The 16,799-nt window shown below is 41.7% G+C and overlaps 1 protein-coding gene across 1 annotated transcript in view; it reads right to left on the minus strand.

Annotated features, from left to right (window-relative positions):
• Positions 1–962: 962 nt before the first annotated feature.
• Positions 963–16,799, minus strand: part of DEF6 (DEF6 guanine nucleotide exchange factor) — a 50,338-nt gene continuing 34,501 nt past the window's right edge. The window contains exons 4-11 of the mRNA XM_074236472.1: positions 12,433–12,660; positions 12,196–12,342; positions 10,363–10,471; positions 8,869–9,167; positions 7,053–7,219; positions 3,462–3,660; positions 1,981–2,071; positions 963–1,553 (exon numbers count right to left, since the gene is read on the minus strand). Of these exons, the coding sequence (XP_074092573.1) occupies positions 1,336–1,553; positions 1,981–2,071; positions 3,462–3,660; positions 7,053–7,219; positions 8,869–9,167; positions 10,363–10,471; positions 12,196–12,342; positions 12,433–12,660 (1,458 nt within the window). The 3' untranslated portion in view covers positions 963–1,335. The remainder of the gene's footprint in view (positions 1,554–1,980; positions 2,072–3,461; positions 3,661–7,052; positions 7,220–8,868; positions 9,168–10,362; positions 10,472–12,195; positions 12,343–12,432; positions 12,661–16,799) is intronic.

Genomic DNA, 16,799 nt, shown 5'->3' on the forward strand with positions numbered 1-16,799 from the left:
TTGACAGTTGTCTTGATCTATGTCTTGCCACTGGATTCTCATGCCTCTGTATGGGAGAGTGAGGCTTATGACCCTACACAGCTCTGCCTCACTTAAATCCAGTTCACTCGCAAGTCAAGACAAGACCATTCTGATGTCATTAGTTCTCTTTGAGAACAAAGGACCAACAACAATAACAATAAGGAATCTGAGCCAGGTTGTTGCTTGCTTCTGAACTTATTGCTTCCTCAATATTCAGTCTAGGTTTTGCCACCACAGTACTCATCTTGGAAAACCATTCTTGCCTCCCCTGACCAGTCTGCTTTGGATCTATGACTTGGATCTGAGTAGTAAGCAAAAGAATTGCCAATTGGCACCTGTTCCTTCCCTTCACACAAGATTGGACCCTTTGGGGTCTGGAACCTCTCCTTGCCTGGTAGACAACCTTGATCCTCTTTCACTTGCCTGGAATGCTCTGCTCAGAGATTCTGCTTAGTCCCTATCCCATGGTCTGTACATTTCTTTATCTATCTCTCTAGGTTGACCCAGGCCTGGAAAAATAACTTATTGTGACTTTTTTTTTTCCTTGGTTTTCCCAACCAAGTCTCTGTTGCATATTCTAGGTTGGAGTAGTTGTGGTAGGGAGCCAGGCTCTACTTCTACTACTCCATCATACTTTTTGCTCACTTATTCTTCACAAACAATATTCCTTAGCACTTATGCTCTGAACTACACAATTCTATTTTGCCATATATCTCCCAGTCCTGTTTCATACCTTATATCTCCAATATAATATAAACAACAAATAATAACAACATGGACATACCTTGCCCTATTTCTGTATCCATCCAGAGTTTAGAATAATAACATCAGGCACATAGGAAGGATTAATAAATATGTGTCAAACTAATGATTAACATATTTACTGATTGAGAGATGAGTAAAGCTGGGGTGCAAAGAAAAGATAGACCCCACTTCATCTATGACTTCTAAGAGTAGGTTTATTTAAAATTTAGAATTGTACATCACAAATCCATTGTATTGACAGCCTGGAGGAAAGAAAGTGGATAGGATGGATCAGAGAGCTCCTGGCACCCTGGTTCCCTTTCTTCCTCCTCTGGTCCCTCTGTTTTAGTTTCCACTGACTGGCTCTTAGGGCTTAAGGCTAAGTCAAAGACCAGTATCCCGGGGACCTCAATTGTTTGAAGCCAGAAGTCACTTGGAAAAGGTGTACCTGATCACACCGTGGATTGGTACAGAGTTTGAGGGCATGGAACCCCTGGACATTATTTCTTTTAGAAGATGGCTGGTTTCAGCCACAGTCCTCCTAAGTCATGGTAGAGGGTCTTTGTGAGGCTAGTTGGTTGGTTCCAAATTGAGTTGCTCTTCTTCCTGAGAGGTGGGGGAAGATTTATCCCCTTTATTTAGAGGCTCCTGGGGCTCACAATTGTTGGTTGCAGGTGTCTCACTGTCCCGGGATCCCCAACGAGATAGACGTTTGAGAGAGGAGTCTCGCCGGGCTAGCAGTGGAGGCTGGAAACTAGGGAAGGAGCTGCTCATGGGAGGACGCTTGTCTGTCCAGAAAGAAGGGGAGAAGAATGATGGGAGGTTTCATAAGGAGAGAGATGGTACCAGCCCCCCCCCACCCGCAACCCAAGTCATTTTTTCCTTTGTGTTTCCAACCTCCCAGGACATACAAAGCAACAGAGAGGGGTCTCAGAGAGCTGGCCCCTGCTTCAGTCTGGCATTAGAGCTAGATATAGACTATAGCAGTTCTGTTCAAAATACTATAGTAATAACCTTTCACTTCACCTGATTTCCCCCTTGTAAACTCCATAATTCTAATATCTGACTTACTTGCTATTATCCCATGCTCAGAAGGCTGTCTTCCTACAGTCTCTCTCCATCCCTGCCTCTTGCTCTCACTGCCCTACCCTAGCTGTCAACCCAGAGGCCTATGGAAGCCTCTGGCACAGTAGTCCCAGGCACTGTCCCTCTCACCTCCAGGCTTGATTGGATGCATGAGTCGACTCATCTGAACATTCCAGTGCTTGACGTTGGTGCTGGCCTGGCGAAGCTTCCGCTGAGCCGCCTATTGGCAATAAGGGAAAGAGTAGAGCTATCCGAGACAGAGAAGGGCCCAGAGGAGAGAGAAGCATGGCCTGACAATTGCTCCCAGCACAGAACCACCTTTCCCAATGAACTGTGCTGGCTGGACTGGGGACAAGCCCAGGGTAGAGCCTTCCTTCCTGGAATTCCCCCATAAACATACTGTTTATACCTCTCCTAAGCACTTAATTTGTTCAGTTGGGCCAGTTATTTATTTTTTTATACATTATACCTCTACCTATTCAACTCCAGGGGGATCAGGTTAGTGTCTTATTGATCTCTGTATCTCTCCCAACATTAACAGTTATCAGTAAACAGTAGGTGCTTAATAAACATGCATTGAATAGAATGGAATTTAAAAAATCAACACAGTGAGGGGGGGAAATCTTGGCTTTGAAATATGAGGATCTGGGTTCAAATCATGTATCTACTCTTTACTGCTTCCAAATCTAAATCTATGATTCCATGATCTTGGGAATCTATAATCATGGCCAGGTGCCAAGGAGAAAGGGGGATGCGAACCAACCCATACTGGTATAGAATCTGACAGGTATACACACACACACACACACACACACACACACACACACACACAAAATCTTTATTGTGTCAACTTTTTATCTGACATTTACTGAACACTGTCCTGGATGTAGATAGTTTTCTAAGTATAGAGTCAATCAGGAAACCTGCTGAGAGAAATAGCTCCAAATATTTCTAGTAGCTGCCTTTGTTGTTAAATTGCAAAGCCTTTTTTTAGGGACTTACAGATCCCACTTTAAAAAAAATGACAACAAGCAAACTCTAGTGCCACTAAAGTGGGAATAAACAAATAAATACAGTGAAGAAAAGGGTAGGGTCGTTGGCTAAAAAAGCCAAAAAACCCCACATATCAATATGTCATTTTTCCCCCTTCTAAGATCAATTGGTATTCTTTTCCAATTGTATATTCCAGTTATGATCTTGGAAAAATCTCCAAGAAAAAAAAGTATATGGGTTCTTTCTTCTGCCCTTGGATTGTAAATGTGTTGGAGGTAAAGACAATCTCCTATACTTCTGTCCCCTCACAATGAAGACACAGTAGATGTTCAATGATGATTTATTGATGTATTTGTAGGAAAGGCACCTAGAACTGGGTAGATGGATTGCTGAACCCCTGGGTCAATGGTGTCTAAAGAAGTAGGTCTGGAGGGCAACTAGATGCCATAGTGGTTAGAGCGATGGCTCTGGAGTCAGGAGAACCTGAATTCCAATTCAGCCTCAGCCAGTCTGATACAGCTTAGCTGTGTGACCTTGGGCAAGTCACTTAATCCCATCACCTCACTAAATAAATAAATTAAATTAAAAAGAAATAGATCAGGATCCTGTGTTCTCACCTCCACGTCCTCATCAGCCCTCTGGCGGTTCTGCCGAACCTGCTCCAGTTGCTGCTGAGCCTGCTGCAGAGAGCGGCTCTGGATCTCCATCTCTTGTTGCAATTCTTGCTTCTCCTGTTGTGCCTGCTCAATATAACGTTCCTGCTCCTCCTTCAGCTGCATCAGCTGCCTTAGCTTCTCCTCTTCCTCTTCCAAAAGCCTGTCAAGGGGTTGGGAGGTTAATAGAAAGAAGTACAACCAAATATTGGGCAGCTAGGCGGTGCAGGGGATAGATGGGTCTGCAGTCAGGAAGATTTACCTTCCTGAATTCAAATCTGACCTCAGACTCTGTGTGACCCTGGGCAAGTCACTTAACCTTCTTTGTCTCAGTTTCCTCAACTGTAAAAAATGGAGCAAAATAATAGCACTTATCTCCCAGGGTTGTTGTGATGATAAAATGAGATGATAATTGTATCCACATAGTAAACACTATATGAATGTTAGCTATATTATTATTATTATTATTGTGAGCAGCTAGTGGCACAATGGATAGAGTGTCTGACGTAGAGTTAGGAAGACTTATCTTCCTGAGTTCAGATTCCGCTCAGACACTTATTAGTTGTGTGAATTTGGGCAAGTCATTGAGGAAACAGAATTAAATAACTTGCCCAGGACACATAGTTGGTAAGTGTCTGAGGTCAGATCTGAACTCAGGAAGGGGAGTCTTCCTGCCTCTGGTTCCAGTTCTCTATCCACTGGGTGTGTTAGATAGGTGTGTTAGAGCCAGTTCACACTGGACCTGAAAAAGTCAACTGTTAAATTGTTCACTCAGAAAGTGACCATATAACTTTGGAAACTGGCAAAGAGCAGATGCTACAAAACAGGGTTTGATATATTGTTTTGTTTTTGTTTTTTGTTTTTGCAATGCATTGGGGTTAAGTGACTTGCCCAAGGTCACACAGAGCTAGATATTATTAAGTGTCTGAGGCTGGATTTGAACTCAGGTCCTCCTGACTTCAGGGCCGGTGCTCTATCCACTGTGCCACCTAGCCATCCTGATATATTGTTTGGTGAGAAACTGATGGAGTTAAGAAACTGATGGAGAAAATATTAGAAATGTAAATTAAACTTAAAAGCCTATGTTTTCTATGTCAAACATTTTATCAGCACATTGCTGATTATGCAAATCTCATGTCTAGTTAAGATGTTCCAGCAGTATTGCAGGATAATTACCTGTGAATCAATGCTGTGACCCAGGAGAACTCTGAAGGATATGATAATGACACATGCTTAAAAAAACCAAAAACCTCATACAGCAATATGTGTCATTTTTTCCCCTGCTAATCTCAACTATTACCCTTTTAGTCTTTGGTGAATCCCATTATGATCTTTGTAAAATCTCCAAGAAAAAAAGTGTGTGACTTCTTACTCCTGCCCTTGGATTGTAAATGTGTCAGAAGTAAAGAAAATTTCCTATACTTCTGTCCCCTAACAATGGGGACACAGTAGATGCTCAATGAGTATTTGTTGTTGTGTTTGGAGGAAAGGAAATTTGGAATATTTCTATCCCATCCCAAAGACAGAGCTGATAGTATCTGAATGCAGATTGAAGCATACTTTTTTTTTCATTTTATTTTTCTTGAGGTTTCTATTTTTGGGTGGGGGTTATGTTTACTTTTACAACATGACTATTATGGTAATGTTTTTCATGACTACATATATTTAACCTATATCAAGTAACTTGCTTTCTCAATGAGAGGGTTATGTTTACTTTTTTTATTAAAGATATTATTTAGTTTTACAATTTTCCCCCCAATCTTACTCCCCCCCCCTCCACGGAAAGCAATCTGTTGGTCTTTACTTTGTTTCCATGTTGTACATTGATCCAAATTGAGTGTGATGAGAGAGAAATCATATCCTTGAGGAAGAGACAAAAAGTCTAAGAGGTAACAAGATCAGACAATAAGATATCTGTTTTTTTTTCTAAATTAAAAAGAATAGTCCTTGAACTTTGTTCAAATTCCACGGCTCTTTATCTGGATACAGATGGCACTCTCCATTGCAGACAGCCCAAAATTGTCCCTGATTGTTGCACTGATGGAATGAGCAAATGAGTATCACCCCCATGTTGCTGTTAGGGTGTACAGTGTTTTTCTGGTTCTGCTCATCTTCCTCAGCATCAGTTCATGCAAATCCCTCCAGGCTTCCCTGAATTCCCATCCCTCTTGGTTTCTAATAGAACAATAGTGTTCCATGACTATGTTTACTTTTATAACATGACTATTATGGTAATGTTTTTCATGACTACATATATTTAACCTATATCAAGTAACTTGCTTTCTCAATGAGGAGGAGTGGGGAGAGAGGAAAGGAGAGAATTTAACAGTTTGCCTTTTCAGGTCCAGTGAGAACTGGCTCTAACACACTTATCTAACACACCCAGTGGATAAAGGTTTTTGGAAGTCAAAGCTGAAACTTCTTTTTGCATATAATTGGGGGAAAATAAAATAAAATAAAGATTAAAAAAAATCATTGTTTTTTCCTGTGCCCTGAAGGGATTTAGTGGGAGGATCAGAGAGAAGTCTCCATTCACCTTTAATGAGATGAAGAGTTTCCTTTGAAGGAAATCAGAGGGACTGAGTAGTTTTAGGAAAATGGTGAAAGATTTGCCAAAATATTATAATAATAATGTTTGTCCTTCATTTTCAAAGAAGACTACAACATCAGTAAGGTGATGTCATGACTATGAACTGGATTTGAGTGAGTGGGGCTAAGTTGCCAGACTCACTTTCTCCTCCAGAGCCACCTGGATCCAATGGCCAGATATAAATCAGGATGACTGGAGATGGCTGTGCATGCAAGGCAATCAAGGTTATCAAGGTTAAGGGACTTGCCCAAGGTCACATAGGTAGTAGGAGTCAAGTGTCTGAGGCTGGATTTGAACTCCTGTCCTCCTGACTCCAAGGCCAGTGCTAGCTTCCCTGTCAAAAGATTAAATGAGCTAAGCAGAACACTGATTAGATTTAAATTAATCTAAAACTAATTTTTAAAGAATTGTTTCTGGCAGGTTACAACATAGATTATAGTATTTTATAGTATTGTTATTTTTTCTTCTACATGGGGCTGTTATGAGAACTCTAAGATAAGTAAAGAACTTTGTATATAGGTAAATTCTCTTACACATGAGCTGTTAATATGATTTAGCAGCTAGGTGGTGCAATGAATAGAGTGCCAGACCTAGAGTCAGGAAGATCTGAGTTCAAATTATACCACAAACATTGACTAATTGTGTGACCTAGGTAAATCACTTAAATCTGTTTGCCTCAGTTTTCTCATCTGTAAAATGATCTGGAGAAAGAAATGGCAAACGACTATAGTATCTTTGCCAAGAAAACTCCAAGTGGTATGACAGAGTCAGACACAATTGAACAACAAAGATGTATGGGGGTGGGGGGAAGATTAGAATATGGAACAGGAATATTAGTGGAATGGGATGAGGTCTATAGAACAGTTAGGGTGAGATAAGTTCCAGTAGATCCAGGGAAAGGGTTGAGAATGGGCTCAATTAGGGGGAAGGCCAGGGTGTCCTAATGGTTCACAGGCACGACCTACCTGGTCTGGGCATAGCGCATGGACTCCTCATCCCGGCGAGCCTTCACCTCTAGCTGCAGAGCTTCCTGTAGCCGCCCCTGCATCTCCTCTAGCTCAGAGATACGCTGTCGCTGCTTAATTGCCTCTTCTTCCTTCATCTCCATTTCTGCTTTCATGGAGGCTCTTGCCTGATCCAGAGAGGAAGCACAGGGTCACAGAGGTGACAGCAGACCGGCACAGAATTGGACAGTTTCTGAGGGCATTGAATCAGAAGCCCAGTTTGATTATTAAATCAGTCCACTAAATGATCAATCAACATGCATTTATTAAGTCCCTACTATGTGCTAAGCTCAAAGACATATAATAATCCCTGCCCTTGAAGGAACTTCACTGGGGAAGACAACGTGTACATAGGTAGAAATCAGACTACAATGGCAAAGTGATTTGGGGGAAATTTTAGCAGCTGGAGAAGATATAGAAGGTAGTGTTTGAACTGAGCTTTTAAAAAAATAAAAAGAGAGACTCTGAAGAACCAAGATGAGGAGAGATTGTATTCTAGGCAGGAGGGAACAATAGTTTGTGTCATAATAATCTCCAAAAATCCTCCTGAGATACCTTGTGGTGACATGGAGGAGACCTCAAGATCCCAGAATATTTTAAACACATTTTTATTTATTTCATTAAATATTTCCCAATTACATGTAAATTTTTTTAATATTAAATTTTTAAAGTTTTGAGTTCCAAATTCTCTCCTTCCCTTCTGCCTTTCTACCCTCCTTGAGAAGGCAAGCAATTTTATATCAATTGTATATGTGAAGTCTTGCAAAACATATTAGTCATAGGGGCGGCTAGGTGGCGCAGTGGATAAAGCACCGGCCTTGGAGTCAGGAGTACCTAGGTTCAACTCCGGCCTCAGACACTTAATAATTACCTAGCCATGTGGCCTTGGGCAAGCCACTTAACCCCATTGCCTTGCAAAAAAAAAACCCTAAAAAAAAACCATATTAGTCATGGAGGAAAAAAATGCAGAACAAAAAAAATCAAACTGCAATGAAAAGAAAGGTAAAAAAAAGCTTCAATCTGATATAGGGGGCAGCTAGGTGGCACAATGGATAAATGGATAGAGCACCAGCCCTGGAGTCAGGAGTATCTGAGTTCAAATGTGACCTCAGCACTTAATAATTACCTAGCTGTGTGACCTTGAGCAAGTCAGTTAACCTCTTGTCTTGCAAAAAAAAAAAATGAATAAAAACAAAAATCCGATTCAGAACTCATTATCTAGGGATAGGATTTTTTCATCACAGGTCCCTGAAGACCACATATTGACTTAACCCCCCCCCCATTAACATTATCTGTGTTGTACTGGATTGTTAATTATTTGGTGAAACATTTCCTGGGGCAAGTGGGTGGCATAGTAGCTAGAATCAAACTCAGGTTTGAGTTCAAATTTGACCTTTATACTTACTATCTGTATGACCCTAAGCAAGTCACTTAACCTATTTCCTCATACTGTAAAATGAGCTGGAGAAGGAAATGGCAAACCACTCCAGTTCTTGCCTAGAGACCCCCAAATGAGGTAAGGAAGTCAGGCACCAGTGAACAATAACAAACATTTCCTAATTACATTTTAATCTGGTCCCGACTGCACCAGATTTGCAGCCTTGGCATTGGACAGCACTCTTCTAATCTAAACCCTTCCTTTGACAGAGGACACCGAACCTCAGGCTTGCCCAAAGGGACGCACAGTAAGTGTGAGGGCTGGATTTGCATTCAGCTCTTGCGCTTCTGGCCCGGCTGGCCCCAAGTCCCATTCCAGCGGGGCTCAGCCCCGGCTCACCTGCTCGGCCTCCCGCAGCTGCTCCTCCAGCGCCTCCTGGAGCTCGCGGTGCTGGCAGCGCCTCCGCTCCTCCTCCTCCTGCAGCAGCCGCTCGGCTTGTCGCTGCGCCTCCTGCAGCAGCTCCAGCTCCTGCAACTTCCTCTCCTTCTCCTCTTGCAGCTGCTGAAGCCGAAGCATCTCCTCCTCCTTGGCCAGCCGGCGCCGCTCCCGCTGCTCCCGCTGCTCCCTCCGTTTCTGTTTCAAGTCCTTGTGAAGGGAGGTCTTTCCCTCAGCCTGCAGCCGGATGGCTGTCTGGATTGCTAAAGAGGCAGCAAGGGCTACAGGTTGGTTAGGGACAGAGGATCCGGGGTCCAGGTTCCGTGAAGGGCAAGGGACAGTTACCCGCTCAGGCTAGAGAGCCTGGGATCGGGAGGTCGATAGGCTGAGAGAGCCCAGCCACATGGGATGCTCAGAAGGAACCAGAGAATGACAGATTTCAGAGGCAGAGGGGACCCTGAGCCATCATCTTATACATAAAAGCAAGGGGTGCCATGGGTAGACCTGGAATAATGAAGATTAACAAGAGATATCTGTAAAATGCCTTGCAAGCCTGAGAGTCCTATATAAATGCTTAGGAGAAAGAAGGGGAGGAAAAGGAGTAGTAGTGGTAGTAGTGGTAACTAGTGGTAGTAGTAGTAGTAGTAGTAGTAGTAGTAGTAGTAGTAGTGGTAGTAGTGGTAGTAGTAGTAGTAGTGGTAGTAGTGGTAAGTAGTGGTAATAGTAGTAGTAGTAGTAGTAGTGGTAGCAGTAGTAAGTAGTGGTAGTAGTAGTAGTGGTAGTAGTGGTAGTGGTGTAGTAGTAGTAGTGGTAGTAGTGGTAGTAGTGGTAAGTAGTGGTAATAGTAGTAGTAGTAGTAGTAGTGGTAGCAGTAGTAAGTAGTGGTAGTAGTAGTGGTAGTAGTAGTGGTAGTAGTGGTAGTGGTAGTAGTAGTAGTGGTAGTAGTGGTAGTAGTAGTAGTGGTAAGTAGTGGTAGTGGTAGTAGTGGTAGTGGTAAGTAGTGGTAGTAGTAATAGTGGTAGTAGTGGTAGTAGTACTGGTAGTAGTGGTAGTAGTAGTAGTGGTAGTAGTAGTAGTAGTAGTGGTAGTAGAGATGGTGGTAGTAGTAGTAGTAGTAGTAGTAGTAGTAGTAGTAGTAGTAGTAGTGTTGCTGGTGGCAATGGGGAGTGGTGGTGGTGGAAATGATAGTAGTGGTATTAGTAAAAACGGGAGTGGTAATAAAAGTACTTTGTCTTCCCTTAAGTGATATATAATTGTTAGCTATTATTATTTCTATCTGCATCTACCCCTACCTTGAGCCAGTTAAAGCTTTATGGCGCTCATTTTACAGATGAGGCAACTAAGGCCCAGGGAAGCTACATGATTTTGTTTTTCTAGTAAGTGGCAAAACAGACTAGAAATCCAGTTTCCTGATTATTATGGTAAGTACTCCTTTCATTATTACATCACAGAACCAACCTGCTGTCCACTCCTGGCGCTGACGGGTATCCGAAGCACTCATCTCATATGTACGTGATGCTGTCTTCACACAGAACATGCAGCGTTTCCCTTCCCGGTCGGGTAGTACCTGGTTGGGGAAGATGGACATCCTTCCTCATAATCACCTTGGCCTGAGTGATCATCCTGGGCATCTTAGGTGCAGACTGTTTGGACCAGTACAGCCCATTCACAGTGATCTTTTTTCTCTTTGAGTTTCTCTAACACCACTTATTTGGCACTTATATACTGACTTGTAATGAGTGTTATCTTTGCATGACTATAGGTTCTTACAGCTAAACAGGAGTTTATAAACTTTTTAGGGGATCTTGGATCCTTTTGGCAGTCTGGTAAAACCTATTGTTCCCTTCTCAGAATAATGTTTTTAAGTGCATAAAATTGAATATATAGGATCAAAAACAAATTAATTACGTTGAAATAGTTAAAAAATAATATATATATATTTTTAAAGTTCAACCCAGATTAAGATCCCCTCATCTATTGTTATAAGGGCTTGCTTAGAGGTTATCTAATCTAGCTCTCTCATTTTAGAGATGAGAAAACTGAGGTCCAGAGAGAAGTGATTTGCCTAAGGTAATCTTGCTATTAAGTGTCAGAGGATTAAATTTGAATTTGGGTCATCTGACTTCCTTCCTTGCCCTGTGCTGCAGTCCTGATTTGTATAACAGCTTATACTACTATTGTACTTTTTGAAAAAGGATGAACTTCTTTCCTGTACTCCCCTAACAGCTTTGTGAATTAAGAAATAGAATTATCTCTATTTTTTTAATTATCCTCATTTTACCTGTGAAAAAATAGGCATAGAAAGGTTAGATAATTTTTCACTCATTCACATGACTAGTAAATGTCAGACAAATTTTGAACTCACATTTTTCTGCTGAAAGACCAGGATCTCTTTAATCAATCAATTAATATTTATTAAGCACCTAGTATGAACCAAGCAATGTGCTAAGTACAGAAGACACAAAAAGAGACAAATAACATTCCCTGTTCTCAAGGAGCTTGCTATCTAAAAGGGAGTCATCAAACAAACTAGAATGCATATACTGTATATAAACAGGGCATACTTAAATGAGGGAAGACATCCCCCAAATAGATTGGCTTATGAATTCCTTAAGAGCAGGGATAATGTCTTAATCTACTTTGTTCACAGGAACTAGTCCAGAGTTGGGCACACTGTGAGTACACTGAAGTGGACCATCAAAGGGTTGGTAGCTTTGTCTGATCAAGGCTTTTCCTTGGTCCTGCTCCTCAGCTTATGAGTTAGCTCTCTGCTTCACAGGACTAAGGACAGCTAGGTGAAGCAGTGGACAGAGTGCCAGACCTGGAATCAGGAAGACCCAAATTCAACAGGCTCAGACATTTACTGTGTGACCTTGGGCAAGTCACTTACCCTGTTTGCCTCAGTTTGCTCCTCTGTAAAATGAACTGGAAAAGGAAATGGCATACTACTACAGTATCTTTACAGAGAAAACCCCAAATGGGGTCATAAAAAGTCAGACTTCACTGAACAACAGAGTATTAAAATACCCCCAATTCCTTTTTCATTTCTCTGCCTTTTAGTTTACCCATCAACTGTGCCCATTCTCCCATGACCCACAGTCCCCCTGACTACCTCAACTACTCTGGGTAACCCCCTTGACTCTCTGAAACTCAGACAGTCTCTTGAAATTTATGTAGAAGATAAAATAAGAGTCCTGGAAAGGACCTTGGAGGCCATCTGTTGCAATTCTCTCATTTTATAGAAGAGGTAATTAAAGTTCAGATCCCCTTATTTTTCTGCTGACTCCTCACCTCCACGCAGCATTGAGAGTCCAGGAGAATAGTTCCCCTCTTTTCCTTACACTCCTCAGTTCCATAGTAACACAGACTACCAGGTAATAGCTGGAACCACCGCTCTGCCCAGTTACGCCTCAGATGGCCCCTCTTCCATAGGTAGCCCTGCATGGGGAATAGGGGTGTGGTTAAGCACTTGTTCTCTCCCACCTCCCCACCACCTCCCTGAGCATTGCCCTTTCCTGCCTGTCTCACCTGCTTAAGTACATCTTGTATGAGCTCCTGGTAGACCTCATGAATGGCCATACTGAGTGTGTCTCGGGCCACACCTCGCAGGCAGCGGCCAGAGTTGATGAGTTCCAGGAACTGCCAAACACTCAGCCCACCTGGAGATTGGACCTCCTGGGCCAGCAGTTCTTCCACCTCCCCAAATCCCAGCTCTAGGCTCATACTGCTGTGAACCTTCTTCAGGAGGTATTCTACCTGGGAAGTCAGGGGAGCCAATGAGAGAGGGAAATCAGGACAGGATATAGGTGGGGTACCAGGGACTCAGTAAACCAAGACTCAAAGAAGATGCTGGAATAACTAAGGGCCAGCGACTATTTCTACATACAAAGTATGGATTCATGCTTCATAAAGACAGATAGAACATGGGTCCTGGAGTCAGGAAGACTTTAATTCAAAACCTACCTCCAATACTTACTGGCTATGTGATATTGGGCAAGTCCACCTCAGTTTTCCTATAAAATAATAGAACCTACCTCCCGGGATAATCATGAGAATAAAATGCAATATTTATAAAGTGATTTTCAAAACTTAAAACACTAAATAAAATGTTAGCTATGATCCCTATTCATAATTATTATAAAGGTTTGGGCTAAATTGTAGGATTGTTTGGTTCATTTGGCTTTTCAGTCTTGTGACACCAGTTTGGGATTTTCTTGGCAAATATACTGAAGTGGTTTGCCATTCCCTTTCCAGTTCATTTTACATGTGTGGAAACTAAGGCAATTCAGGGTTAAGTGACTTGTCCAGGGTCACACAGCTAGGAAGTGTCTAAGGTCAAATTTGAACTCAGGAAGATGAGTCTTCCTGACTTCAGGCCTAGCACTCTATGTATTATGGCACAACCTAGATGTTCTAAAAGCATAGTATTATCGATTTATAAATTAAGGGGGAGGGTGCCTCAGAGACCCTTCATTTTATAGCAAAGAAATCTAAGGCCCAGGGAAGGTAAGAGATTTGTCTAAGATCACACAGGTAGGCATCACAAGTAGGATGTGAAGCCAGGTTCAGTTTCATCAGATCCAGTACTCTTTCCATTGTAGTTCAGTAAATCCAATTCTAAGTTTCTCTGACAATCTATGATTCTATGACTAGTGAGAACCTCTAGAAGATCCAGTTCTTTTCACAGTCCATCCAATTCCTATGCATTTAAGCCTGCATTGCTTTCTTTTCTGCGTAAAGAAATAATGATGGTATACAATTGTGAGGACCAGGAAAGATCTAATATTGAAGGAAGGATAGGAGCTAAGACATGAGGGAAGTCAAGGGTCCTGAGAGGTGGAAGTAGGGAAGAAAAGCATTCCTGACACAGAGCATAGCTAGTCAAATACATGGAGATGAGAGATGGAATGCTGTAGGGAGCAAATGTACCAATATTTCTGTATAGGAACATCTACCACAATTTGTTCAGTCATTTCGACTATTATCAATATCCAAATTAACTACAAAGGAACTATGAAGGAAGATGTTATCTGCATCTAGAGAAAGAACTGCTAAATAGGGGGCAGCTAGGTGATATAGTGGATAGAGCACTGGCCCTGGAGTCAGGAGGACCTGAGTTCAAATCCAACCTCAGACACTTAAAAATTACCTAGCTGTGTGACTTTGGGCAAGTCACTTAACCCCATTGTCTTAAATAAAAAAAAATAAATTCAAAAAAAGAAAAGAACACTGGAGTTCAAATCCTGTCTCAGATATTTGTGACCCTGGTGAAGTCATTTAACCCTTCTCAGCCTTGGTTGTCTCATCTACAAATCGGGGATAATAATATCTACTTCACAGGTTAGTAGGGAGGATCAAATGAAACAGTTTTGTAAACTTTAGAGAACTATGCTAATGTTAGCTATGATGATGATGATGATGATGATGATGATGATGATGATGGTGATGATGACACTGGTGGTGAGGAAATGATGAAGAACTTTAAATGCCCCAAAATAGGAAGGGGAAAATGGTCAGACTTGAGTTTAATGATAATCATTCTGGCAGTTAAGTAACATACATTGGGGAGAGAAAATACTTGAAGTGGGGAAAAGAATTAGGAGGCTATAGTGAGAATTTATAACCCAACCTTACCACTCTGGCAATCTTTCCATCCCCAATAGTCTCCTGAAATTGCTATCTTCAAGGTCCCTGCCAATCTCCTTATTGCCACATCTAACAAACAGCCTTTTTTTTCAGTGCTTATTATTCTTGAATTCTCTATAGCATCTGGCTCTACATTTCTTCCCTCTGCAATAATCTCCTCTTCCTCTGAGAGGATCTCCAGTTTATTTCATTTCTACATTTTATTATCCCATTTATATGTCTTATTTGTACATAGTAATTTATATGTTGTCTCCCCATTCCTTAAGAACAGGGATAATTTTTTTGCCTTTCATTGTGACTCTGCCACTTAGCATAGTATTGGACCCTAGAAGGCCCTTCATAAATTCTTGTTGGCTTGACTTTCCATTCCCATCCAAGTCTTCAAGTGTAAGTAACCCCAAAGCTCTAGCAGTGGACATTTTCACTTCTCTTTTGGGAATCTCAATCCCACCCAATGTTCAATGATCACCTCTTCTAGAATGGCAATAGGTACCTGGTGCCCAGTTCATGGAGTGCTTGGCTCCAGAATCAGGAAGACCTCCTCCTGAGTTAAAATCTATCACAATACTTGCTAACTATGTGACTCTGGGCTAGTCACTTAACCCTGTTTGCCTCAGTTTCCTCATCTGTAAAATGAGCTAAAGAAAGAAATGACAAACCAGTCCCATATTTTTGCCAATAAAACCCTAAATGTGGTCCTGAAGAGTCAGACATGACTGAAATAACACCATGCTGCTTCTATGATGGGCAGGGAATACTTAATTTCACTCTCATGTCTTCAGTGGCTCATGGTTCATTTCATGGCTGATGATTAATCTGTCAATCAACAAGCATCTATTAAGCACTAATAACATACCAAAAAAAGCAAAACCCTGGGAGAAAGACATGAAAATAAAATAAAGACATACATGTTATGTGCAGAGTGGATGGAAAGTCAAAGGAAGAGTACTATTAACAACTAAGGTCTTCTTCAGAAGGTCTGATTTGAACTGAGTCTTAAAGAAAGCAGGACATAAGAGACAAAGGTGAGGAGAAGATCCAGCCAGGGCAAAGATGTGGAGGACGGAGATGAAGGAAAGCAAATGGGTCAGTATTGTTGGATTGTTGCAGGATTAATTGAGAGGAGTAGCAAAAAAATTTGGAAAGGCAGGAGGAAGCAGGTTTTTATTTTTTTCTTTCAAAAAATATTTTATTATTTATTTATTTTTAACATCCTTCTTTTCTTTTTTTTTATTTTTAAGTTCCAAATTCTCTCTCCCTAAAGTCCCTCCTCAACCCACTGAGAAGGCTAGTAATACGTTGGCAATTAAACCTGTGAGAACATTCAAAACAGGAAATAGGTAGATTTTAAATAAATCTATGTTAAATTATTAAACATTAGAACTGGAAAGGCTCTTAGAAATCTTATTATTTGACACCCCCCCCCCCCATTTTACAGGGAAGGAAACTGAGGTCCTTAAGTGGAAGTGACTTGCCCAGGGTCACACAATTGCATTTGGGACAGTTGGGACCACAATTCAAGTCTCTTGTTCTGTTACATCAGTCTTCCACTTGGAGGAAAGATGAGGGGATGGGGGTGGGAGGGTAGGGAGGGTGGGGTACAGGGTAGGGCCAAGAAAGTCTCTTGCAGAGGAACAGGAAGTGGTTGGGCTACTTGTATCCTGCTGCTGTGCACAAAGTTGCTGACGCTTTCTGGGCAGGTCATAGAGAGCTATCTTCAGTCGGGTCCCTTTCTAAAGGCTGCTCTGGTCCCAGGGTACCCACCTAGTTCCTCACCAACCTAGCCCCACCCCACCCCACCCTAACATACAGGCCAGTTGCTCCCACCCATGACCTATCCAGTAGCTTTTGGTAGAAAAACAGCAATAATGATATAATTTAAAAAATAGTGGATTAGGGAGAGAGCAGTCTGACACTAATTACTGTGTCAATCAGTCAATAAGTGACTACTGTGTATCAGTTACAGTATTAGGTGATAGGGATACAGAGCAAAGTTGAAGACAGTCCCTACTCTAAAGGTGCTTATGGTTGTATTAAGGAGACAATCTGAAAACTACTTATGTACAAACAAGATACAGATGGGATAAAGTGGAGATAATCAACAGAAGGAATGCACTAGTATTAAAGGCAACTGGGGGGCGGCTAGGTGGAACAGTGGATAGAGCACCAGCCTTGGAGTCAGGAATACCTGGGTTCAAATCCAACCTCAGATACTTAATAATTACCTAGCTGTGTGGCCTTGGGCAAGC

The sequence above is a fragment of the Macrotis lagotis genome, chromosome 5, assembly GCF_037893015.1.
Source record: "Macrotis lagotis isolate mMagLag1 chromosome 5, bilby.v1.9.chrom.fasta, whole genome shotgun sequence".
NCBI lineage: Eukaryota > Metazoa > Chordata > Mammalia > Peramelemorphia > Peramelidae > Macrotis > Macrotis lagotis.